At 40.4% G+C, this 26,654-nt stretch overlaps 1 protein-coding gene across 2 annotated transcripts in view; it reads right to left on the minus strand.

Moving 5' to 3' along the window:
* Positions 1–26,654, minus strand: part of slc10a7 (solute carrier family 10 member 7) — a 205,996-nt gene that overhangs the window by 19,378 nt on the left and 159,964 nt on the right. Inside the window, exons 8-10 of one of the 2 annotated variants that reach the window (XM_072256030.1) lie at positions 14,370–14,535; positions 8,619–8,670; positions 2,575–2,648 (exon numbers count right to left, since the gene is read on the minus strand). In XM_072256030.1, coding sequence (XP_072112131.1) covers positions 2,575–2,648; positions 8,619–8,670; positions 14,370–14,535 — 292 coding nt within the window. Of the gene's footprint in view, positions 1–2,574; positions 2,649–8,618; positions 8,671–14,369; positions 14,536–24,337; positions 24,455–26,654 lie in introns of those variants that run through there. The other variant, XM_072256033.1, reaches the window with a different exon arrangement.

Raw genomic sequence — 26,654 nt, forward strand, 5'->3', positions numbered from 1 at the left:
TCGAAATATATTGCCAGTCCTTCATTAACGTTGAAACTTATTTCTCAAGAGCATTGTGGGAATACATTCACTATAAGGACTGCAGCAATTCAAAAAGATGGTTCACCGTCACTTTCACAAATGCCCAGTTTACATCTTGAAAATGAATAAGAAGTATGCAGTGTTCAATTTGGTCTATGTCAGAGCTACAGAGCTCTTAACTTCTTCCGGCTATGGATAGAAACCACACATATTAAAAAAAATAAAACCATAAGACATAGGAGCAAAACCTGGCCATTTAGCTCATCGAATCTTTTCTGAGATTCCATTACGGCTGATTTATTATCCTTCTCCCCTGTAACCTTTGAAGTTCTCACAAAGCTCCCCCTCTGCCATCCAATTCCTAAATGGACATTGAACCTTTGAACACTGTCTCACTTTTTAAAATATATATTGTTTCTGTTTTTGCACGAATTTTAACCTATTCACTATAAGTATATTGTAACTGATTTATTTATTTATTTTCTTCTATATTATGTATTGCATTGAACTGCTGCTGCTAAGTTAACAAATTTCATGACACATGCCAGTGATAATAAACCTGATTTTGATAATCAAGAACCCAACAACTTCCACTTTAAATATACCCAATGACTCTAGGTTTTTTTGCACTACCTTACTTTCCCTTTTCTATTTATGATTTATAATTTAAATTTTTAATATTTACTATCGATTTGTACTCCAGGGAGCACGAAGCGCAGAATCAAATATCGCTGTGATGGTTGTAAGCTCTAGTATCAATTGTTTGGCGACAATAAAGTATAAAGTAAGGTAATTGGCATCCTAGTTGTTTCAGAGGGCAGATGTCACAAGTTTAGGAGCAATTGAAAACTGCTACTGAAAAATCTTTGATAAATAGATGCAAAACATGATAGCACCAGCAGTGGAAGGAGTGCATGATTATAATGGTGCTAACCAAGTCAGCCATTTTTGTCTGGATGAAGTCAAAGCCTCTCAATTGTTGCAGTGACATTCATCCAGTCATAGACAATATACTGACACAATCCCATTTGGTGTATTTGTTATTGATGAGACAGGTTCTGTCATTCAGGTGCATTTTGTTGTGGGTAAACCCAATTTCTTAACTGGTTCATGTAGGCACAATATTTATGTGGCTTGTTACTTTGGATTTTACATGGTTGATAGGGAGGTTTTTGATTATGTTAACACTGTCAAATACCAAAGGGAAGACAGTTAAGCCCTCTTTTGTTGGAATTGCAAATTGTCTTATATTTCTATAATCCATTGTAGCATTTATAAGCCCAAGATTGAAAATCCTGGAAGTTCCACATTATTTGAGCATTGTGCAATCTTCAGAATATGTCGCTAGCTTTTAATCGAGATGCTGAAAGACCAATAATGAAATAGCTAAAGCTGGCTGAGTTCAGGAAACTGATGCAAGGAATTCATTGTAGCCATGTATTTCAAACTTTTTCAATAGTTTGCCTGTGTTCCTATTGTAAAGTATGGTGGAGGCAGCATCATGCTATCAGGGTGCTTTTCAGCAGCAGGGACTGGAAGTCTGGTCAGGATTGATGAGAGGATGAATGCTGCTAAATACAGAGAGATTCTGGATAATAAAAAAAATTTGCTAGCCAGAAAGCTTAAACTGTGGAGGAAATTCGTCTTTCAGTAGAACAATGAGCCAAAGTACATTGCCAGAGCAACCACGGAGTGGCTTCAAATGAAGACATTTGATGTCCTCAAGTGGCCCAATCAGAGTCCTGATCTTAACCTGATCGAACATCTCTGGCAAGTCCTCAAGATTGGTGTCCACTGCTGTTCCCCAACTAACCTGGCACAGCTTGAGCAACTTTGCAAGAAGGAATGGGCAAGTCTTACTCCATCACATTGTGCAAAGCTAACAGAGACTTATCCAAAAAGACTACTCGCAGCAATAGCTGCGAGAGGTGCTCAATTAAGTACTAAGCAAAGGGGATGAATACTTTTGAACTGCAGACATTTCAGATTATTGGTTCTCCAATATATTTCCTCATTACCTGCAAGTAGGACATATTGCAATATTACCTTGATAACAGCAGAACCCCCAAGAAACCTTGTGGTCAATGAAATACCTCTGAGCTGTAGTTCAAAATGGGAAGCTGTAGCTGTAAATTTGCTTATGGAATGCATAACAAAAGCTGCTAATGATCTGAAAATCTTCTGCTAAATTCTATCAAGATTATCACATTCACCCATCCAGACTGCATAACTAATGCAACTCTGTGATACGAGGTAAATTCCAGGTGAAGGCTGACCTCCTTAAAAATACTCCAGCTATAACGTTTGGCAAGCAAGCTGCAAGAACTAGAACATTCTGTATTCAATACAATATCAATCAATAATTATGCACTACAGATAACACTGACGGATCTCAACATTACCAGTGTATTTTGTTAATTCTATCTTGCTTAATAATAATTGTGCTGACTGAATTGGTTATTATCAATAATTTTTGAATTATGGAAACAAGAATAACATTTAAGGACTGATTGTACTGCTGACATTGCCATTTCTAAAATTGGATTTACTTACCAAGAGTCAGTGATTTATGTGTGGAACAGAACATAATGGCAACTGTATCCGCAGGTGTAAAACCAGACTTTTTTCTAAAAGAGAAATAGAAAACACATCTACTTTAACGAATTGTTACAGTGAATTTTTATGGAAATATAAAAGAAGAATGGGAATATACAAGAAAAAAATTAATCTGGCCTATTTTACCCATACTAGCCAAAATAAGAGTTGTCTAACCAAATTTTACATTCCTGTTTATGTCTCTTGCCTTATAGTTAATACTAGACAACGGGGTGACCCGTTGGGGCACCCTTTGAGAGAAGGGTAGAGCAGTCTGATATGACCTGAATGAACATTAAACTTTCCTGAATGCTGTTGGTATTGCTTTGCTTTGGAAACTGAAGTAGAAAACCTCAGTTTATTAAAGAAGAATGTCGCGTAGCAAAGCAAATATAGCTCCTCTTCGTTTAACAAAGGACAGTTTTGATGGCATCATTTCTGGTTTATCTGCCATCCAAGACATCTCAAATGTCCTCTTTCTTTAAGGATCATGGTTTCCCTTCTGCCATCATCAATGATGCCCTCACCCGCATCTCCTCCAGAGTTCCCCTTGTCCTCACCTACCACCCCACCAGCCTCCGAATCCAGCACATTATCCTCCGCAACTTCCGCCACCTTCAACAGGACCCCACCACTAAACGCATCTTTCCCTCTCCACCCCTCTCCGCTTTCCACAGGGATCGTTCCCTCCGCAACTCCCTGGTCCACACGTCCCTCCCCACAGATCTCCCACCCGGCACTTATCCCTGTAAGCGTAAGTGCTACACCTGTCCCTACACCTTCTCTCTTGTCACTATTCAGAGGCCCAAATAGTCCTTCCAGGTGAGGCAACACTTCACTTGTGAGTCTGTTGGGGTCATCTATTGCATCCAGTGCTCCCGGTGTGGCCTTCTCTACATCGGTGAAACCCAATGCAGAGATTGGGGGACCACTTCGTTGAGCACCTCTGCTCCATCCACCACAACAGACAGGATCTCCCGGTTGCCACCCACTTCAATTCCGCTTCACATTCCCATTCAGATTTGTCCATACATGACCTCCTCTGCTGCCAGGATGAGGCTAAACTCAGGTTGGAAGGGCAACACCTCATATATCCAACCCCTGGGCATAAACACTGAATTCTCCAACTTCCGGTAATTCCCTCCCCCTCACTTCCCCCATCCCTGTTTCACTCTGCCCCCTCCTCCAGCTGCCTATCACCTCCCTCATGGTTCCTTCTACTACCCATTGTGTTTTCCCCTATTCCTTCTTCACCTTTCCTGCCTATCACCTCCCTGCCTCCCGTCCCCCACCCCTTTATCTTTCCCCTTACTGGTTTTTCACCTGGCACCTACCAGCCTTCTCCTTCTCACCCTCCCCCCACCTCTTTTATAGGGCCTCTGCCTCCTCCCTCTGCAGTCCTGATGAAGGGTTCCAGCCCAAAATGTTGACTGATCATTTCCACGGATGCTGCCCGACCTGCTGAGTTCCTCCAGCGTCTTGTGAGTGTTGCTCTGCCACCCTTGTGCCTCTCATTGTCATTCTGGAGACGTGCAGTCCTTTCATCCCCCATCTCTTCATCTCTTCTGCTGTTTGTTCTTTGTCTTTGATCCTGGAAATGTGAATTTCTCAGCTCCTTTGTCTCTTCCTCTCTCCTCCTTCTGTGCCTGTTTTTGTCATTCTGGATACGTGCAGCCCTTTCATTCCCCCTCTCTTCAGATCTTCTGCTGTTTGTTGTTTGTCTCTGATCCTGGAGACGTGCATGCCTCTCCCCCTCTGTCTCTTATTCTCTCATCTTTTTTTGTCCTGACCCTTTGATCCGGGAGTCATGAGGCTCTGGCCTCATCCGATTCTTGTTCTCTCCCTCTCCTTACCGCTACCCGACAACGTTTGGCGTCATCTCTTGTGTACCCCTTCCCTTTCCACGCGGCATAATTAGGCTGACCATTTATTTTACCCTAATACTGGATAGAAGATACGAAGTACTAACACCAAAGGATGCTGATTATTCTTGATGATGTGGTTGGCGCTCTCCTAAATGGACGTGATATAGTCACCGCTGTCCTTTGACTGCAGCAAAGGGTTTTATGGGTGTCTCGAAATAGAGCTGCCCTGACCTTTTGCTCCGGTAGGTGTCGCTGCTGAGGCTGGCCGTGCGCATGCATCGGGCTGTCGCATCCCAATTTCCACGATGGCCGATCGGGTTTCGGGTGAAAGCGAGCCTGCTGATTTTTGGCGAATGAGCAATTTTATATGAATATATAACCCTGAACTTTGCCTGCATTCTGTAAGTTAGTGCATATTAATTCGATTGAGCCGAAAAAAAGTGTGGCTATAATGCACCGTTTGCGCTAATTGGAGGTCACAAACAGACAGACAGAGCATGAGAGTTTTAGTAGTATATAGATATCAAGTGCTCATTCAAGTACTGTTGTGTGTGTGTGTGTGTGTGTGTGTGTGTGTGTGTGTGTGTGTGTGTGTGGACTATTCAGTCTTCATTGTTTCAGGCAATGAGATCAAGATTGCCATCATCCTCTGGGTAAACACATTTCCTCTCAATTCCATTCTAATTTTCCTTACCAAATCTATACGTTCCACTCATCTGCCTTTTAAAGGAAATGTAATTTCTATCCACTTTTTATGGCTTCTCATATTATGATATAATTCCATTAAACCTTCCCCAGCCTTCTCTCTTTTACAGAGGACAACTCCTTCTTCTCTGATATTTCCTCCTAGCTCAAATTCCTAGAAAATTTCTTAGAAATTTCTTGTGTGCATTTCAGCATTTTCAAATTTTTCCTATGATGTTGTGACCTGAACCATATGCATACGTTTTATATTGTTCTACCTTCCTTATTTTGTACTCTGAAGGAAATCAACCATCATGTCTTCAGTTTTTGTATTCAGTTTCAGAGTAAGAAACTTGGGTCAGAAGCAATTGTGTTTAACTTAAATGAAGACAATTATAAGACAATAGTATTGGCTAAAGAAGACTGGGAAATACAGTAATCGACCAGGAAATACAGGAGATAAGAAGTCGCAGATATTAAAGGAGACATATCCCAGTAAGGAGGTATTAACCAACCATTATTACCCAAGAAATTTAAAGAGTGTATTAAGCTGAAAGAGAAAACATATAATTAGGCTGAAGTAAATGGTAGATCTGAAGGCTGGGATAAATTCAGGATCCAGCAAATGAGAACAAAAATAATAAAGAAAATAAATCACAAGGGCAACAGATGAAGAGTATTAGGACAATAAAAGTTTCGTTGACTGTTTTAAAGGAAGACAGAAGTCTAAAAGAACATATGCCCCTTGACAATGTAACCAGGGAAATAGTTATGGGGAACAAAGAAGCGTCTGAGGAGCTAATTATGTACTTGGCACTGGTCTTTACAGTAGAAGATAATACAAGCATCCAACTAACCCTAAAGCATTCCAGCAGAAAATTAATTATAGAGAAATAGTATCAGTCAAATTACTGGGGCAAAAGGCTGATTATTTTCCTGGCCCAGATAATCTTGCAAACATCATGAGATTCTGAGAAGTACCAAAGGATTAGAAGACTGCTAATGTAACAACCCTATTCAAAGAGGAAGGGGATCAAAATACATGCAGTACATTAAGAGGAGGAGGATAACTGGAGAGAGGGTGGGACCACTCAAGAATAAAGGTGGGAACATTTACTTGGATGTGGAGAATGCGAATGAGGTTCTTAACGAATACTTTGCTTCAATATTTACCAAGAAGAGTATGGAGGGCCAGGAGATCAGTGCTGAGTGTATAAATGCATTAGGGCATTTAGAGGTCAAGGGGGAGGAACTGTTGGGCCTCCTAATGAGTATTAAGGTGGATAAGTCCCCAAGTCCTGATGGGATTTACCCCCAGGTTATTGAAGGAAGTAAGAGACGAGATTGCTGGGGCCTTGACCTCCTTGTGTCCTCTCTAGCCACAGGTGAAGTCCCAGAGGACTGGTGAATGGCTAATGTTGTACCTCTATCTAAGAAGGGAACAAGGGAAAATCCTGGGAACTATAGACCGGTGAGTCTCACGTCAGTTGTAGGGAAATTGCTGGAGGAAATTCTTAGGAGTAGGATAAATGAACATTTGGGAATCCATGGCCTAATTAGGCAGGGCTAGCATAGCATGAGTGGGACAGGTTGTATTTTACCAACTCCATTGAGTTTTTTGGCAGGGTGACGAGAGAGATTGATGAGAGTAGGGCAGTGGATGATGTCTATGTGGATTTTAGTAAGCTGCTTGCCAAAGTCCCTCATGGGAGGCTAATCCAGAAGATTAAGATGCATGGGATCTGGAGCGAATTGGCTGTTTGGATTCAGAAACAGCTTGTGCATGGAAGACAAAGGGTAGTGGTTGAAAGGACTTATTTGATCTGGAGGTCTGTAATTAGTGTGGTTCCACAGGGATCTGTGCTGGGACCTCTACTGTTTATGATGTATAAATATAACCTCGATGAAAATGTAGATGGGTGGATTAGTAAATCTGCGGTATATCAGTTGCAGAGAAATGGCAGATGGAGTTGAACACGGATAAATGTGAGGTGTTGCATCTTGGTAGGGCAAATGTAAGGAGACAGTACACTGTTAAAGGCAAAGTCCTTAACAGTGTTGCTGAGCAGAGAGATCTTGTGATCCAAGTTCATAGCTCCTTGAAAGTGGCTACACAGGTCGACAAGGTGGTTAAGAAGGCTTATGGAATGGTTACTTTTATTAGCCGAGGCATTGAGTTCAAAAGTCAAGAGATTATGTTGCAATTTTATAACAACCCTGGTCAGGCTATATCTGGAGTGTTGTGTACATTTCTGGTCACCCCCACTACAGGAAGGATATTGAGGCTTTGGAGACGGTGCAGAACAGGTTTACCAGGATGCAACGTGGTTTAAAGGGCATGTGGTATCATGAGAGTTTGGATAAACTTGGGGTGTTTTCTCTGGAACGGTGGACGCTAAGGGGTGATCTGATAGAGGTTTATAAGATGATGAGAGGCGTGGATAGAGTAGACAGGCAGTATCTGTTTTCCAGGGGTGAAATGTCTAATACCAGAGGGCATGCACTGAAGGTGAGAGGGGGTAGGTTCAAAGGGGTTGTGAGGAGCAAGTTTTTCACTCAGAGAGTGGTGGATGCCTGGAATGCACTGCCTGGTATGGTGGTAGAGGCAAATACATTAGAGGCTTTTAAGAAACATTTGGATAGGCACATGGATGCAAGGAAGATGGAGGGATATGGACATGGTGTAGCTAGGAGGGATTAGTATTTGGGTGTTTTTGATTTGCTTTTTAGCTGGTTCGGCACAACATTGTGGGCTGAATGGCCTGCCGCTGTCCTGTACTATCCTATGTTTTATGTAAAAAGTGGACGATTATCACTAACAATTATTGGCAAATGTTAGAATAAATTAGCAAGGAATTAATAGCAGCACATTTCAAGCAGGGTCAGGATGGCTCCATGAAGGAGAAATCATGTCTGATAAATTTATTGAAGTTTTTTTGAGGAAGCCTCAATTCGAGTAATTGATGAGTTTAAACACTTTTCATCCACAAGAAGAGTCTTTGACACAAAATATTAATTCTCTTTCTCTTTCCATAGATGCTACTTGACCTGCTGAGTGTTTCTAGCATTTAGCTGACTTTACACAGATGCTGATATTTTAAATAAGAGGGCTAAATATTGGGAAAGTGTTTTCTGTGAAAACGTAAGTTGTTAACTTTAATAGAAAAAGACAAGGAAATAAAGAGTATAATTTCCATGACTAAAAGCTGTGTCTACCTATGTTTCTATACAGGCCTCAGTATCCTACTGTTGTTGTGCAAACCAACGTCTAATTTGTTCGCCTGAGAGTATTACCTAAAATTTCAGACTGAATTCTACCTGTCATCTTTCTGTCAGCTAGTCCATTGATACTTTCACCCAACAGGACAAAGTGATGATATTTTCAAATTATACATTTTATATTAACCGTATTCTATTTGCAAATAGAAATGTACTCAAAGAAAAATAACCCACCTTGTAGTGATGAAAAATGTTAAAAACATGAAACTCAGCTGAAGGGAAAATACTAAAAGAAAAAAGGAAATAATATTTAATATTGTTCAAAACTGCAATTATTTTCAATGTGCATGTGATCTGCTATGCAATTAGAATGAGAAACTGAACAACTATTAACATAAATTCATATTATACTGTTTAATATTTTCAGCATTTTAACCTTTTTGTCAGACTTTTAACAAAGTATATATTTTCATGCACAATATTAACAATTAAGTTATCATTATTATTTGCAATTTTATTAAAACAATTGTGAGTTCCTTATATGAATATTAGACAACATGATAATGGCCCACTCTACAATTTCAAACATAGAAACATAGAAAACCTACAGCACAATACAGGCTCTTCGACCCACAAAGTTGTGCTGAACATGTCCCTACCTTAGAAATTACCAGGCTTACCCATAGCCCTCTATTTTTCTAAGCTCCATGTACCTATCCAAAAGTCTCTTAAAAGACCCTACCGTATCCGCCTCCACCACCGTTGCTGGCAGCCCATTCCACGCACTCACCACTCTCTGCGTAAAAAACTTACACCTGACATCTCCTCTGTACCTACTCCCAAGCACCATAAACCTGTGCCCTCTTGTGGCAGCCATTTCAGCCCTGGGAAGAAGCCTCTGATTATCCACATGATCAATGCCTCTCATCATCTTATACACCTCTATCAGGTCACCTCTCATCCTCCGTCACTCCAAGGAGAATAGGCCGAGTTCACTCAACCTGTTTTCCAATCCAGGCAACATTCTTGCAAATCTCCTCTCCACCCTTTCTATGGTTTCCACATCCTTCCTGTAGCGAGGCGACCAGAACTGAGCACAGTACTCCAGTGGGGTCCGACCAGGGTCCTATGTAGCTACAACATTACCTCTCGGCTCCTAAATTCAATTCCACGATTGATGAAGGCCAATACACTGTATGCCTTCTTAACCACAGAGTCAACCTGCGCAGCAGCTTTGAGTGTCCTATGGACTTGGACTCCAAGATCCCTCTGATCCTCCACACTGCCAAGAGTCTTACCATTAGTACTATATTCTGCCATCATATTTGACAGACCAAAATGAACCACCTCACATTTATTCAGGTTATCTCCATCTGCCACTTCTCAGCCCAGTTTTGCATCCTATCAATGTCCCACTGTAACCTTTGACAGCCCTCCACGCTATCCACAACACCCCCAACCTTTGTGTCATCAGCAAAACTTACTAACCCATCCCTCCACTTCCTCATCTGAGTCATTTATAAAAATCACAAAGAGTAAGGGTCCCAGAACAGATCCCTGAGGCACACCACTGGTCACCGACCTCCATGCAGAATATGACCCGTCTACAACTACCTTTTGCCTTCTGTGGGCAAGCCAGTTCTGGATCCACAAAGCAATGTCCCCTTGGATCCCATGCCTCCTTACTTTCTCAATAAGCCTTGCATGTGGTACCTTATCAAATGCCTTGCTGACATCCATATACACTACATCTACTGCTCTTCCTTCATCAATGTGTTTAGTCACATCCTCAGAAAATTCAATCAGGCTCGTAAGGCATGACCTGCCCTTGACAAGGCCATGCTGAGTATTCCTAATCGTATTATGCCTCTCCAAATGTTCATAAATCCTGCCTCTCAGGATCTTCTCTCTCAATTTACCAACCACTGAAGTAAGACTCACTGGTCTATAATTTCCTGGGCTATCTCTACTCCCTTTCTTGAATAAAGGAACAACATTCGCAACCCTCCAATCCTCCGGAACCTCTCCTGTCCCCATTGATGATGCAAAGATCATCGCCAGAGGCTCAGCAATCTCCTCCTTTGCCTCCCACAGTAGCCTGGGGTACATGTCATCCGGTTCTGGCGACTTATCCAACTTGATGCTTTCCAAAAGCTCCAGCACATCCTCTTTCTTAATATCTACTTGCTCAAGCTTTTCAGTCTGCTGCAAGTCATCACTACAATCACCAAGATTCTTTTCCATAGTGAATACTGAAGTAAAGTATTCATTAAGTACCTCTGCTGTTTCCTCCGGTTCGATACACACTTTCCCACTGTCAGACTTGATAAGTCCTATTCTTTCACGTCTTATCCTCTTGCTCTTCACATACTTGTAGACTGCCTTGGGGTTTTCCTTAATCCTGCTCGCCAAGGCCTTCTCATGGCCCCTTCTGGCTCTCCTAATTTCCTTCTTAAGCTCCTTCCTGCTAGCCTTATAATCTTCTAGATCTCTGACATTACCTAGCTCTCTGAACCTTTCATAAGCTTTTCTTTTCTTCTTGACTAGATTTACTACAGCCTTTGTACACCACGGTTCCTGTACCCTACCATAACTTCTCTGCCTCATTGGAACGTACCAATGCAGAACTCCACACAAATATCCCCTGAATGTTTGCCATATTTCTTCCGTACCTTTCTGAAAACATCTGTTCCCAATTTAAGCTTCCAAGTTCCTGCCTGATAGCCTCATAATTCCCCTTACTCCAATTAAATGCTTTTCTAACTTGTCTATTCCTATCTCTCCCCAATGCTATTGAAAAGGAGATAAAATTATGATCACTATCTCCAAAATGTTCTCCCACTGAGAGATCTGACACCTGACCAGGTTCATTTCCCAATACCAAATCAAGTACAGCCTCTCCTCTTGTAGGCTTATCTACATATTGTGTCAAGAAACCTTCCTGAACACACCTAACAAACTCTACCCCATCTAAACCCCTTGCTCTAGGGAGATGCCAATCGATATTTAGGAAATTAAAATCTCCCACCACAACAACTCTGTCATTATTACACCTTTCCAGGATCTGTTTCCCTATCTGCTCCTCGATAGCCCTGTTACTATTGGGCGGCCTATAAAAAACACCCAGTAGAGTTATTGACCCCTTCCTGTTCCTAACCTCCACTCACAGAGACTCCGTAGACAATCCCTCCATGACGTCCACCTTTTCTGCAGCCGTGACACTATCTCTGATCAACAGTGCCACGCCCCCACCTCTTTTGTCTCCCTCCCTGTCCTTTCTGAAACATCTAAAACCTGGCACTTGAAGTAACCATTCCTGTCCCTGAGCCATCCAAGTCTCTGTAATGGCCACCACATCATAGCTCTAAGTACTGATCCACGCTCTAAGCTCATCTGCTTTGTTCACAATACTCCTTGCGTTAAAATAGACACATCTCAAACCGTCGGTCTGAGCGTGTCCCTTCTCTATCACCTGCCTGTCCTCCCTCACACACTGTCTTCAAGCTTTCTCTATTTGTGAACCAATTGCCTCTTCCCCAGTCTTTTCAGTTTGGTTCCCACCTCCCAACAATTCTAGTTTAATCTCTCCCCAGTAGCTTTAGCAAACCTCCCCGCCAGGATATTGGTCCCCCTGGGATTCAAGTGCAACCCGTCCTTTTTGTATAGGTCACACCTGCCCCAAAAGAGGTCCCAATGATCTAGAAATCTGAATCCCTGCCCCAATCCCTCAGTCACACATTTATCCTCCACCTCATTCTATCCCTATACTCACTGTCACGTGGCACAGGCAGTAATCCCCAGATTACTACCTTTGCGGTCCTGCTTCTCAGCTTCCTTCCTAACTCCCTGTAGTCTGTTTTCAGGACCTCTTCCCTTTTTCTACCTATGTCATTGGTACCAATAAGTACCACGACCTCTGGCTGTAGGATATCATTGACACCATCTGAAACATTCCGGACTCTGACATCTGAGAGGCAAACTACCATCTGAGTTTCTTTCCTGCGTCCACAGAATCATCTGTCTGATCTCCTAACTATAGAGTCCCCTATCACTACTGCCTTCCTCTTCTTTTCCCTACCCTTCTGAGCCACAGGGCTGGACTCTGTGCCAGAGGCACGGCTACTGTTGCTTCCCCCAGGTAGGCTGTCTCCCCCAACAGTACTCAAACAGGAGTACTTATTGTTCAGGGGGACAGCCACAGGGGTACTCTCTAGTATCTGACTCTTCGCCTTCCCTCTCCTGACTGTTACCCACTTGCCTGTCTCTCGTGTGACCACCTGCCTATAACTCCTTTCTATCACCTCCTCACTCTCCCTGACCAGAAAAAGATCATCCAGCTGCAACTCCAGTTCCCTAACGCGGTCCCTTAGGAGCTGCAGCTCGACACAGCGGGTGCAGATATGGCCGTCTGGGAGGCTGGAAGACTCTGACACCGAGCACATAACACCGGTCTCACCCACATACTTCCTTTCCCCAATTAACACAGGTAAACCTACCTCGCCTCGTTCTGTTACTGCCTAAAGCTCGTTTGAGCCAAAGCTGACTTTACAATATAATGAAAAAAAAAATTAAACTAGTAATATCAAAGAGCTTACATAAAGAAAGCATATCCACCAGTTAATTAGAACACTGCTATATGAAACATCAGTTTCATTTATTTGCCCTAAACTGTCTAACTTCTAGTATTAAAAGTAATTTATATCAGAAGCTGAAATCTTATAACAATTATGTCCAAAGACTACACTCAATTCAAAACCAAAAACACAATGTTACAGAATAAAATTTTAAGTAAAAATTGCTGGAAACTTATTTGAATACTAGTGTTTTTGACATAGGCTACTGTAATCTTCAAACACAAATGACCTTCAAAATATTTAGTTCAGACTGAGTTCAGAATTATAGTGAACTGATTTCAGGCTGTTTACAAGGTTATCATGAATATATAAAACTTGGTAATAGGGGTTATAACTAGCTGTGAAATCTATTCTTCCTAGACAGTCCCTTGGGATTGAGGATGACCTTCTTTCTCTCTAGTTCTGTGGGTTCTAAGATGGCTGAGGTAACTAATGTGGTATCTCCAGACTCTGTCACAACTGCGACACAAGATGTTTGATAGGATGAGTGGATGGGGTGCTTGGGAGTTGATACGCTCCTCTAAATTTACTCTGGGCTTCTAAAAACTCTCTAGGGTTCTCCTTCATTTTGAATGGTTCAGAGATCGGGTTTCTATGAGTTGGTTGGAATGCTCTTCTTTTTCAAGGCGGCTTTGAGAACATCTTTAGATCTGTTCCTCTGTCTCTTACAGTGAGCTCAAAATAGAATGTCTATTTCAGGAGTTTGGTATTGGGCATCTGAACAAAGCAGTGTGCAACTTACAATTAACATGTATAACAAGTTGATCTGGGAGACGATGATGATGAAGAAGATGGTTTGCTTTGGAGAATTTTGAATTTCTGCATATATGTTTCAGAAGCTTACAAGAAATCAAGTTTCACAGCTGCCAGGAGATCCATGAACTTTATGCCGTTTTTAAGGATTTGTCTTAAAACTTTATTTTCCTCAGAAAGCAATGATGAATTTCATCATCTATGCTGATACATAACAAGAAAACCTAAAAATATAGTGAAGAAAATATGTTTTGGTTTCTCTGGTTATAATGTATATGGCTTTCCAGAGCTGCAATGAGAGTGAGGGACTTTCTGTACATTGGAAAAGGAGTACTATCACCCATTATATACCATTTATAAGTAAAATAAAATTAACCTATCAAAATTACTTCTGATTCTTTTTTAACATCATGGTTCATAGTTGTGCTCAATGAAAGTGACATCAGAATACTAAAGCCATCATATGGACCCACCATATACTTAGGCAATTAGTTTCTTAGAACTTATTGTGTGATCTAATCTTCTATAGCTAACAATGATCTACTTGCAATTAAAAATGAATATTATGAATCCTTATTGAATATTGTTTGTTACTTACTTATAAAAACAATTAATATAAGGCTAAAGGTATCTAGGTCAATTTTCGGATTGGAGAAAGTATCACAAAATGTTGAATATATGATCATAAGGAGCACACAGCTGCTAATAGCACCAAACGGTGGCTTCTTTCTTTCAAGCCAATCCTTGATGTATCGTCGAGCAATCTGTGCACAAAAAGAAATCAGCAAATTATGTTGGAGGCTGAGTCAAGTTGGGCATAACAAAATAAATATGACACTAAAATGGCATTGAGGATGTAGACTAATTCCACTGGTGAACACAATGGATTTCAAAGCTTTCCAGCTGCACAACTGTTCTGGGTGCAGGGGAATTCTAACAAGAACACATTTTAAACTACAGTTAAACACATTGTAGCAAAAACTCTTTGTTAGTTGCCACAGGAATATACCCATTAAGTTTTGCTTAAAATTTAATTACTGGCAAAAGTGAAGACATGCAGTAACTAGCTACTCTTCTTTGTGAACAACAATTTTAGCTTAACCTCAGTACTGCAAATATTAGACACCTGGAATTTCATAAAGATGATTAATCAAAAGTGATCCTTAGAAAATTTTAATATTTAAATAGCTAGTATTGCACTAGGTTTCTCATTAATTATAGTTCATGCTTGAAACTTCAAAGATGAGGGAGCTTAAATATTCAATCTCTGAATATTCAGTCTAATGTAAACCTGTACATTATGACATTCAAAATATTTTAAAATAGGAGCATTATCGGTTGAGAACTAAATAATGAAGTGAAAATCAAATTACCAACAAAGATGCTAATTCTATTAATTAAAACATGAGGAAATATTTCTTTGATTTGTATTTCAAACATCTTTTTGACTTGAACTAAACAATTTGCCAACACACATATTATATAAAATTGGAGCCAAAATAAACTTGCTACATGACATTGAAACTTTTAACGCAGAAGTCAAAAACATTACTTTGGGACCAGAAGACATTTTCACACACATACAGTACTTTCTGAGACAAAAATCTTTTCAATGATTCAACAAAAAAATGCATTAGATCCATTAAGTGCATAGGGACAATGTTTCAGATCACAATGTTTATTTTCACACTTCTGAGTACATCTATTTAAGATCAATACACAAAATAAAGGGAGGGTGTTTGGGGGCTGATGTTCTGTTGTGTTCTGTTAAGTTATTTGTGTGGGGGAGGGTTTTTTTTGGGGGGGGGTTGATGATTGGGATGCCATTCGGTTTTGTATGGGGGGTGGTTTGATGTTCCTCTCAGAATGACTTCCATATTCTTTATGTTTTCGTGGCTATCTGGAGAATACAAATTTCAAGTTGTATATGGATATATGCTTTGATAATAAATTAACTTTTGAATGTTTAAATACAATGATCTGTTAATGTAAGCAATTAGTACCATTGATTAGTCAGTTACTTCAGTATAAGTTGTTATACATAGATATAAAGACTATAATCTGAATTAAGTTCCAAATTATATTCAGTCATTAGAACACAGAACATAGAACAGTACAGCACAGTACAGGCCCTTTGGAGCTCAATGTTGCACCGACTTTTTTTCCTGTTCTACAATCAATCTAACCCTTCCCTCCCATTATTCTTTCATGCATTTGGCTATCTAAGAGTCTCTTAAATGCCCCTAATGTATCTGCCTCTACCGTCACCCTTGGCAGAGCATCCCTACCTCTGTTATGCCCCCCTATACTTTCTTCCAAACACATTAAAGTTATGCCCCCTCATGTTAGTCATTTCCATCCGGGGAAAAGGTCTCTGACTGTTCATTCTATCTATGCCTCCTATCATCTTGTACACCTTTGTCAAATCACCTCTCATCCTTCTTTTTGATAAAGTGAAAAGCCCTAGTTCACTCAACTTATCCTCATAAGGTATACTCCCTAAATCAGGCAGCATCCTGGTAAATTTCCTCTGCAGCCACTCTAAAGCTTCCATATACTTCCTGTAATGAGGTGACCAAATGTGGTCTAACCAGAGTTTTATAGAGCTGCAACATTACTTCACAGCTCTTGAACTCAGTAACTTCACAAATGAAGGCCAACACAACACACCATATGCCTTCTTAATCACCTTTTCAACTTGTACCGCAACTTTGAGGGATCTATAGATGTGAATCCCACACCATTAAGAAACCTGCCATAACCCTGTATTTTGCCTTCAAGTTTGACCCTCCAAATTAAATCATTGCAGACTTTTCTGGAATGAGCTCCATCTGCCACTTTGCATCATATCAATGTCCCAATGTAACCTACAACAACCTTCTACACAATCCACAACAATGTCATCTCACAACTTACTAACACACTTTCACTTCCTCATCCAATTCATTTATAAAAATCACAAAGAGCAAGGGTCCAAGAACAAGTCTCTGCTGAACACCATTGGTCACTTACTTCCAGGCAAAAAATGTTCCATCTATTATCACCCTCTGCCTTCTGTAGGCAAGCCAACTCTGAATCCATGCAGCCAAGTTTCGATGGATCTCATGCCTCCTGACTTTCTGAATGAGGCAACCATGGGAAACCTTGTGAAATGCTTTCCTAAACTCCATACAACACCATGCTCTATCTTCATCAATTTGTTTTACTCACGAGTCTGACTGAACTCTTTGTCATTTCCTTGAAGAATTCAATCAGGTTCGTGAGGCATGACGCATATCCTCACAAAGCCATGATGACTATCCTTATGCTTCTTCAAATGCTCGTAAGTCCTGCCTCTAAGAATCTTCTCCAACAGTTTGCCCACCACTGACGTAAGACTCAATGGTCTATAATTCCCAGGGTTATACCTATTACTTCTTTTAAACAAAGGAGTGACATTTACCACCTTCCACCTACCCTGCACTACTTCTGTGGCTATTGAGGATGCAAAGATCATCGTCAAAGGCAGTGCAATCTCTTCCCTCGCTTCCAGTAGTAACCTGGTGATTATCCCATTGACTACAGGAGCTTAACTATCTTAATCCTTTTCAAAAGCTGCTGCACAACCTCTTTCTTAACGTCGAGAAATTAGGCACAGAAATAAATATCTCTAATGTATAACCATACTGCATAGTAAACTACAATATTGGGCTGGTGCCCCAAAAACTTGCTAAACAAAGAGACCCAAGATGCGATTTGGTGTACATATTCATACAAAGATCACAGAATATACTTGCATCTGAAATACCAGAGGCAGTCACAAAATTTAGAGACTCATCCTCATAAATAAAGAGATGCATCTATGCAGGCTAGGGGTCATCAAAAGAATTCTACACAAAGATTTGTAGCTTCCTGCAACCTCATATATAGGTTCACACATTGTGCTTGGGTTACTTAGCTTATGGAGATAAAGGTCATAGCCATTCTCAGCTTCCTAGTTTGCAGATTACTCCAGGTTTCTCTTGTTGATCGATGTCACACCTCACAAATTTTTCAGGCTATATATTCAGGAAGGGAATACTTAATGTACTTTTCTCAATAGCCCATGTGAGCAGACAGAGTGGGAATTAGGATTCACCAGCATTGTAAGCTCCCTGAAAGGACAAACATTCATACACCACATTCATGTGGTATTGCTCCTTGGTGTCAAGTCAAGCGAGGCTGGTTGTATAGACTTGGATGGTCTCTATGAACACCTTACCCACGAAGATGTCTCCAGTGTTTATTGTTTTCCATCAGCCTCTCCTTGGAAGCACCCTCTCTCCCTTCTTTTATACTTACAACACTCGTTCTAAAGCCAGTAGGAATTGCTAGAAGAAAATCATATTCTATCTGTATCTCTTTAAAGTCCACATCCCATGGTCACAAATGCGAACAGCTTGTAATAACATCAATAACACATGATGAAGCTGACACAGCATAGAATTACTAAGCTCATGGATTTGATCATCATAATATTCAACTGAAAACAAAGCTAAGTTTTACCCAGAATTGAAAATGGGGGTGGGGGGGGGGCTGGGGGAGGAAGAGATAGAGGTAAATGATATTGTAAAGGGTCAGAATATAGATGAGAAAGGAGCTAGCGAGTGGATCCTATGAAGAAGGACTTGCTCAAAGATATGACCTATATGATCTAGCAGCAAAAATTATGAAATGCTACTAGTCTTCCTGCAAGGTATAATTGATTTTATGCATTAAATTTATAAGTTACTACTGTGAGATGGTTTAAAAGTTTGTGATTGAGTCATTTGGTGTATCTATTTCAAAAAGATCTGGGCATATATAAGATGTTTGGAAAATTGAATTAAACATTTAAAAAATGTACTATTGCATTGTAGAATTATCAATTAAAATGGTTATTGATGGAAGTTACAGGAACACATTGAGATTTCACAATTTAATTCCAATAGATCTCTGGTAAAGTGGCTTTACAGGGAATAGTTAGTACGGCACAATAGGCCCAACTGGATCCATGCTGGTTCCAGCAGAACAATCCCATCATTCTCCTTTTCTTTTTCTCTGTGTCACCCACTACCTATTGCATCCCACATAGCCAGATACTGTGATTCTCTTGCCACTCATCTCTAAGGAATACTTCATAATAGTCAATTAAAGGATAACTTACGGCAGCTAATTAAACTACTGGCATATCTGTGAGATGTGGACTGAAAGTGGAACACAAGACAAAAATTCATAGTCATGCAAGGAAAAATGCTGACTCCACACTGACACCACCCAAGTTCAGGATCAAACTGGAACTTTGAGGCCGCTGTATTAATTGCTGTGTTACTGTGCCGTGCAGTTGAAACTATGGTATTGCCCTGTGCAATATCCTCAAACCCAGATGGCGAGAAATAAGCAAAACGACAATCCAGAACTGTTTTACTCACTGCAGTTTCGAACATTCAGGCTTAAAGATGCCAGAAATGGCCAGGAGTGAACATGAAACAATTCCACTTTTTCAGCAAGTAGTAAAATTTGAAGGTACTGGCAATCATCTTAAATGTTACAATGAAAATGAAGTTTTAGAGGATACAATCAACAGCATTGTATGAAGGTAGTCCATTATTTACACTATATGTCTGCACTGATTTTATTCATTTACAGTCGATCAAAAGAACATGGCAGCATACAGGATAAATTCTTAGGAACTAATACACAGCTTTAAAGTTTTGTAGTAGTATTGGACAGCGTTCTAATCTGTTCTGTATTTCCACTGAATACATTATTTGTTACTCAGTTGAACGGTAGCTTGTCTTTTTTATACCTTTTTAACTGTTTCCATGAAACTTTGGCTAATTGGGGCAGCCACTTAATTGGGTCAAAATGTACTGGTCCTAATATGTCCCAATTAATCGGAATCTACTGTATTTGGGAAAATGTTAATTGATTACATTTGAAAAGGAATTAAAGACTACTTGACAGGTGATCCTCTGCAAGAGAGTTTCCTTTGACAGTGTACCAAACATTGATTAGTCGGCATACCTTCCTGTAAAAATTTTAAACTATCACCATCTGGTGTGCAATCACATAATCTTATACTATCAGAATTTGCTTCAGTCATGCTACTCTGAAATCTGGATCCACCAATATTAAGCAGTGGCACATGATTATCAGTTCAAAAATTGCAATGTAATTGAGGCTACAATAATGACTGGTGATGCTGTCAGAGCAAATGTCTTCATCCTTCAAATATCAATTACTGCACTTAATTTACCTTTTCAATTTAGGTGACTTCAATTCCCTGTTGAACATAGTTTTGATTTGAGCTGAAGAACAATCAACCTTAATCACAAAACTCAGCGCTTTTCCCATGCAAGACAGACAAAACACTTGAGAAAGTCAGCAGGCGAGGCAGCTTCCAGGGACGTGAATAAACAGTCGACGTTTCAGGCCAAAATGCTTCAGCAGGACAGATGAAATGCTTGATGAAGGTCCTGTTGAAGGGTCTTGGCCTGAAATGTCGACTGTTTATTCATTTCCATAGACGCTACCTGACCTGCTGAGTTCCTCCAGCATTTTGTGCTTGTTGCTTTGGATTTCCAGCATCTGCGGAATCTCTCGTGCTTTTCTCATGTCAGCTATATGTTGGTTGCTCCAGATTTAGAAATATAAATAATCGATACATTTTCATGTGATTCAAAAGCAAGAAATATAGTGCATTATGAAGCACTTCAACATTGAACATCTTGGTTTGGAGAAGTGTTGTCTAATTTCTATATACATTCAATTGTCAAATATATTTTATATATATATATATATATACACACACACAAACACTGCATAGGTGCACACTTACTTAAAAAGAGCCAAATTAAAATATTTTTGTATACATTTTTATGTTCAATATCTGTTTTTTATTTATAATTTAAGAATAAACTACATAACTTAACCCCCCTAATCAGATTACCCACAGACTCATTATATATTTATTTTAGGTTTTATTTCATTTACAGAAAATATTATAAAATCCAATTGCATGGAAATAAATGCTAATATCAAGATTGCCAGTACAATAACCTGAAAGCTCATATTCCCTAAATGAGACTCAGTCAAATTTGAAACTTGTGGAACTAAAGGCAAATTATGACTAGCTTAGGAAAATGGCTGTGACAAAAACAGGAAGTAGAGGTACTCAAATTGGCAAGATGTGATTTAGGTGTCCAACAAAAATCAATATTGAAGCATAACTGTTTACCATATTTATTAGTAACAAGTGATGAACAGAAAGATTCAAGATTGTTTAATGTCATTTCTGTACAAAAGTGTAAAGGAAAACAAAACAATTGTTACTCTGGAGCTGATGCAGCACAATAAAAACATGAAAGATAAAAGTCACAATAATTTTTAAAAAGGTATATAAATACATGATAGTTTATATAAGTAGATTGATTGTACATTCATATAGTGACATGAGGCTCTACACAAGGTGATTGACAGGAAATAATAAAGTAGTGGTGGAGTTTGTGGGTAGATGCGTTAATCAGTTTTACTGCTTGTAGTAAGTAACTGTTTCTGAGTCTGGTGGTTCTGGCTATGTAGCCTCCACCCTGCTGGAAGGAGACCAACAGTCCGTGAGCAGGGTGGTGGGATCCCTCATGATGTTTCCGGCCTTTTTCCAGTACCTTTCTACATAAATGTCCTTGATGGTAGGTAGGCTGGTGCCTGTGATGGTTTGGGAAGTTTTGACTACCTGTTGCAGAGCCCTCCTGTCCGTCACAGTGCAGTTTCCAGACCACTCAGTGATGTAGCTTGTCAGGATGCTCTCTACTGCGCATCTGTAGCATGATGTGAACATGGATGTACAAAGTCCCGCTTTCTTCAGCCTCCACAAAAAGTAGAGGTGTTGATGAGTTTTCTTGACAGTGTAGACGTGGTCTGGGACTATGAGAGGTTGTGTGTCATGTACACACCCAGGAAACTGCTTGCAATTTTCACTGCTGTGCAGCTGATGAAAAGGGGAGGGGGCGGGTTGCTGAGTGGTGCGAGTTCTCCTGAAGTCAAAAATCATCCCCTTTGTCTTGTTTAAATTAAAGAAGAGGTTATTTGCCGGGCACCAGGCCTCAAGCTCTTCCACCTCTTCTCTGTAGGCCATCTCATTGTTGTTGGAGATGAGCCCCACCACTGTCATGTCATTGGCGAACTTGACAATGTAATTGCTCGGGTGTTGGGCCATGCAGTCATGTGCAAGCAGAGTGTACAGCAATGGGCCCGGCACACAGTCCTGGGGTCACCCGTGTTAAGGATGATGGGGAAGGAAGCACAGACGTGCATCCTGATTATCTGAGGTCTGTTGGTTAGGAAGTCTAAAACACTGTTGCACAGTGGTGTACTTAGACTACGGAGCAGGAATAAGGTCTATGGGATAATAGTGTTGAATGCCAAACTGAAATCCAGAAACAGCAATCTAAGATTAGTGTCCTTGTTTTCTAGGTGTGTCAGGGCCAAGTGCATGACAGATCTTATGTCATCTGTCGTAGAGTAGTTCTGCCAGTAAGCATATTGATGAATGTCCACTGTGGCAGGAATATAGTTTTTGATACGTGCCATTTTCAGCTGTTCAAAGCACTTCAGGTTGACTGGCGTCAGTGCCACTGGGTGGGAGAAATTTAGTTCTGAAGGTATTGTGTTCTTTGGTACAGGAATGATGGTGCTTGATTTGAAGCATGTGAGGACAGTAACCTGGCCGAGTGATGTGTTGAAGATGTTCTTGAAGACATCAGTGAGTTGGTGTGCCCACTTCCTGAGTACTCAGTCCGAGATGTTGTCTGGCCCGGTCACCATACGGGAGTTGACTCTCTGCAGGGTCCTTCTTAACATATGCTGCTGTTATAAAAGTGCACAAAAATTCCAGAACATACTGGTAATGATCCCTCTTGATGCCTAAGATGAAGTTTCTCCTGGCTGATCTGAGAGCTATTTCATCATTGGATTTGAAGGCAGCATCCTGGGCTTTTAGTAGGAGAGCATCTCTGCATTCAGGCAGGGGTTCTGGTTGGACCGCGAGATGACCACCCTTGAGATACCCATGGCATCTACACACTTACTGATGTAGCTGATGACAGATGGGGCATATTCCTTGAGGTCTGTGTCCTCTCTGTTTGTGGCAGCCTCCTTGAACATCTGCCAATTAGTCCATTCAAACTATCCTGGAGCATAGAGATTGCCTCATTAGGCCATACAGCGATGGTATGGCCTAGGATTAAGATGTAGCCAGAGAGGCCAAGATGAGGGTGTGAGATGGCTTTGTAAGTTCTGCGTCTGTTTGTAATGACATGGCCCAACCTATTTGTTCTCCTAGTGGCCATGGTGACGTGTTGGTGGAATTGGGGTAAAATGTTCTGCAGATTAACATGACCGAAGACTCCTAAAATTATGAAGAGACCATCTGGATGCTTGTTTGGTGGAGAGCTGATGATATTGTGAAGCTCTCCCAGTGCGACCTTGGCATTCACTCCAAGGTGATGCAGACAGCAGTAAACTCCCAGTGCAGGTAATATGAACAGCATTTAATTGCAAGTAGCTCAATTTCCTCAGAACAGCGACTGGTACTAGAAACCAGTTTGTGAATCAACCTTTGTTAATGTATACACATTTATTTACAAATGGATATAAACCCATACATCTCAGCATGCCTGTGATGTAAGGATTGACTCCATTGTAAGCAGTGTTGGTAAAAGACTAAATAATAGAAGAGGTAGGAAGAGATTAAGCGAATGGAAGTTTAATGTGCAAGGACATTTGCTTTGGAATAAGAGTGGGTAAAACAGACAACACAAAAGGAGATCATGCGAATGTCTGTATCTGCATGAATTGGGAAAGAACTGTCTGGCTTAATCCATTTTCTAGAACTAGAGCTGTAGCCTTTCTGATCTTAAATTTTCAAATATGCTTCTTAGTAATATAATTCCACCAAGCACAGCCTGGCTGTGAAATGAGAAGGGTTGGGCATGGGGCTAGCAACCCCATCCAAAAACAACCCAGAGCTACAGAAACAGCAACAGGAGCTCCAAAGACATCATCCCTGGGAGAGGAAGGATCCTTGAAGATCGGTTACACCTGGGGACAACTTGAAAGACTGATCCAGGCCAAAGGATTCTGATGAGCTGTTGTCAGCAACCTAAGCCTCATTAGGGGTGACGGGATTAACGACGACCGTTGAGGTAATACATAAATGTGATAATGTTCGCCTCCAGCTCCTTTTCAGGCAGCTGTTCTAAGACCCTCACCTAACTTAATCTACCTCGGGTAAGATTCTCAATTCACAAGGAAAACAAGCTGTACATTCAATCTTTATTAGAGGTGTAATTTTCCAGTGCTCACAGTACTTTATTACACCCCCTCCACTACAATCACATCTTTCCTGTCATGTGGTGACTGACAACATATGTAAAATTTAAGCTGTTGTCAAACTTTTGTTGTACGTATTTCTGGCACAACATCGTTACACTTATATTCTGTGGTTCAGCTAATGCAGGTAAGCAAATAGCATGCCTAATTAACTATTTTATTGACATGATCTGCTACCTTCAAAGATCTGTGGGTATATACTCCCTTTCTTCCTCTGCACCAGTCAATATCGTCCTGGTTATTGTGGGTTTCTTGTCCTGTTGCAGCTCCTCAAATGCATTACCTCACATGGATCTAGATTAAAGGAAAAAAATGCAGATGCTGGGAATCTAAAATAAAAACAGAAAATGCTGGAAATAATCAGCAGATTAGGCAGCATCTGTGGGAAGAGAAACAGACCTTGTGTTTAAGGTCAAAAACTCTTCATCAGTATTGGCTTAAAATATGATTTTGCCATTTTTTCTACCCAAATGACCAGAAATATTTATGCTCCTGCAATGCATTCTTCCTCATTGTTAGCCACATGGACAATTCCAAACAACAAAAACAAAGAGCTGATTATTGACTACAAGAGGAAGAAACCGGGGGCCCATGAGCCAGTGCTCACTAGGGGATTTGATGGTGACCAAGGTCAATAACTTTAACTTCCTTGATGTTATCGTATACGAGGGTCTATCCTGGGACCAGCATACAAATGCCATAACAAAGAAGGTCTGGCAGTGCTTCTACTTTCACAGAAATTTGCGCAGGTTCAGCATGTTATTGAAAATTTTGAGAAACTTCTACAGATAGATAGATAGGCAGACGTACTTTATTGATCCCGAGGGAAATTGGGTTTCGTTACAGTTGCACCAACCAAGAATAGAGTATAAATATAGCAATATAAAACCATAAATAATTAAATAATATGTAAATTATGCCAGATGGAAGTAAGTCCAGGACCAGCCTATTGGCTCAGGGTGTCTGACCCTCCAAGGGAGGAGTTGCAAAGTTTGATGCCCACAGGCAGGAATGACTTCCTATGACGCTCAGTGTTGCATCTTGGTGGAATGAGATGCACAGTGGAGAGTATCCTATCTGGTGTTAAAGCATATTCTGGACTTTGGGTATGTAGCAAAATATTAACTCCAGCAACTAACTTCAGCCACCAATCTTTAGACCTGAACATGGAATATATATTAAATTTAAAATGCAGCTATGGACAATAGCTTCCTAGAACTGTTAATTGAAAAATCAGACAATGTGGATTAATATTTATTTAGGTTGTTTGGAGCATGGGTGCAAAGAAGCAGGTGTGAAAGTTATATGTAATTCAAAGGAAGCATTGTAGATACACTGTAAATATAGAATTGTCCTTTGATCTTTAGCATATAAAATGTCATGTAATGTTGGGTCAAATGGGCCTCTTTTTCTGAAAGGGTTTCAAGATGATGCCTGCTGTTACTCCTTTTGTCGAATAAAAGACTACTTCCTACCTATAGCTGTGTCTCCCTGGTGACCTTGTTCACATTACAACAACTGCTTGCATCATGGCCTGGTATGTAAACACGAATGCCCAAGAACAGCAAAGCCTACAAAAAGTGGTGGACACAACATAGTGCATCACAGGCAAATCCCTCCCTTCAATTCAACACAGCTACAAGGAGCATTGCCACAAGAAAACAGCATCCATTGTCAAGGACCCCCACCATCTAGGCCAGGCTCTCTTATTTCTGCTTCCATTAGAAAGGAGGTACAAGAGGTTTAGGTCTCACACCACCAGGTTAGAAACAGTTATTATCCTTCAACCATTAGGCTCCTGAACCACTGTAGATAACTTCACTCACCTCAACACTAAACAGATTCCACAACCTATGGACACACTTTCAAGGACTCTACAACTCAAGTCCTCTACAACGCATGCCATCTTGGACAATGTCTCCCATCCACTACGTAATGTACTGGTTGGGCAGAGAAGTACATTCAGCCAGAGACTCATTCCACCGAGATACAACACAGAGCGTCATTGGAAGTCATTCCTGCCTGTGGCCATCAAACTTTACAACTCCTCCCTTGGAGGGTCAGACACCCTGAGACAATAGGCTGGTCCTGGACTTATTTCCTGGCATAATTTACATATTACTATTTAACTATTTATGGTTTTATTACTAATTATTTATAATGCAACTGTAACGAAAACCAATTTCCCCTGGGATCAATAAAGTATGACTATTCTCAGTATTATTTACTTATTTATTATTATTTTTGTATTTGCATAGTTCATCTTCTTTTACTCATTGGTTGTTTGTGCATCTTTGTTTACGTAGTTTTTCATTGATCTATTGTATTTCTTTGTTCTGCTGTGAATGCCCACAAGAAAATGAATCTCAGGACAGTATATGATGACATTATGTACTTTGATAATAAATTTACTTTAAACTTTTGAATACAGGGGTATAGGGAAATGACATAGAGGAAGAGATGATGCCAGCATAGATCAGCCATGATCACTGGC

The sequence above is a fragment of the Mobula birostris genome, chromosome 4 (assembly GCF_030028105.1).
Source record: "Mobula birostris isolate sMobBir1 chromosome 4, sMobBir1.hap1, whole genome shotgun sequence".
Taxonomy (NCBI): domain Eukaryota; kingdom Metazoa; phylum Chordata; class Chondrichthyes; order Myliobatiformes; family Myliobatidae; genus Mobula; species Mobula birostris.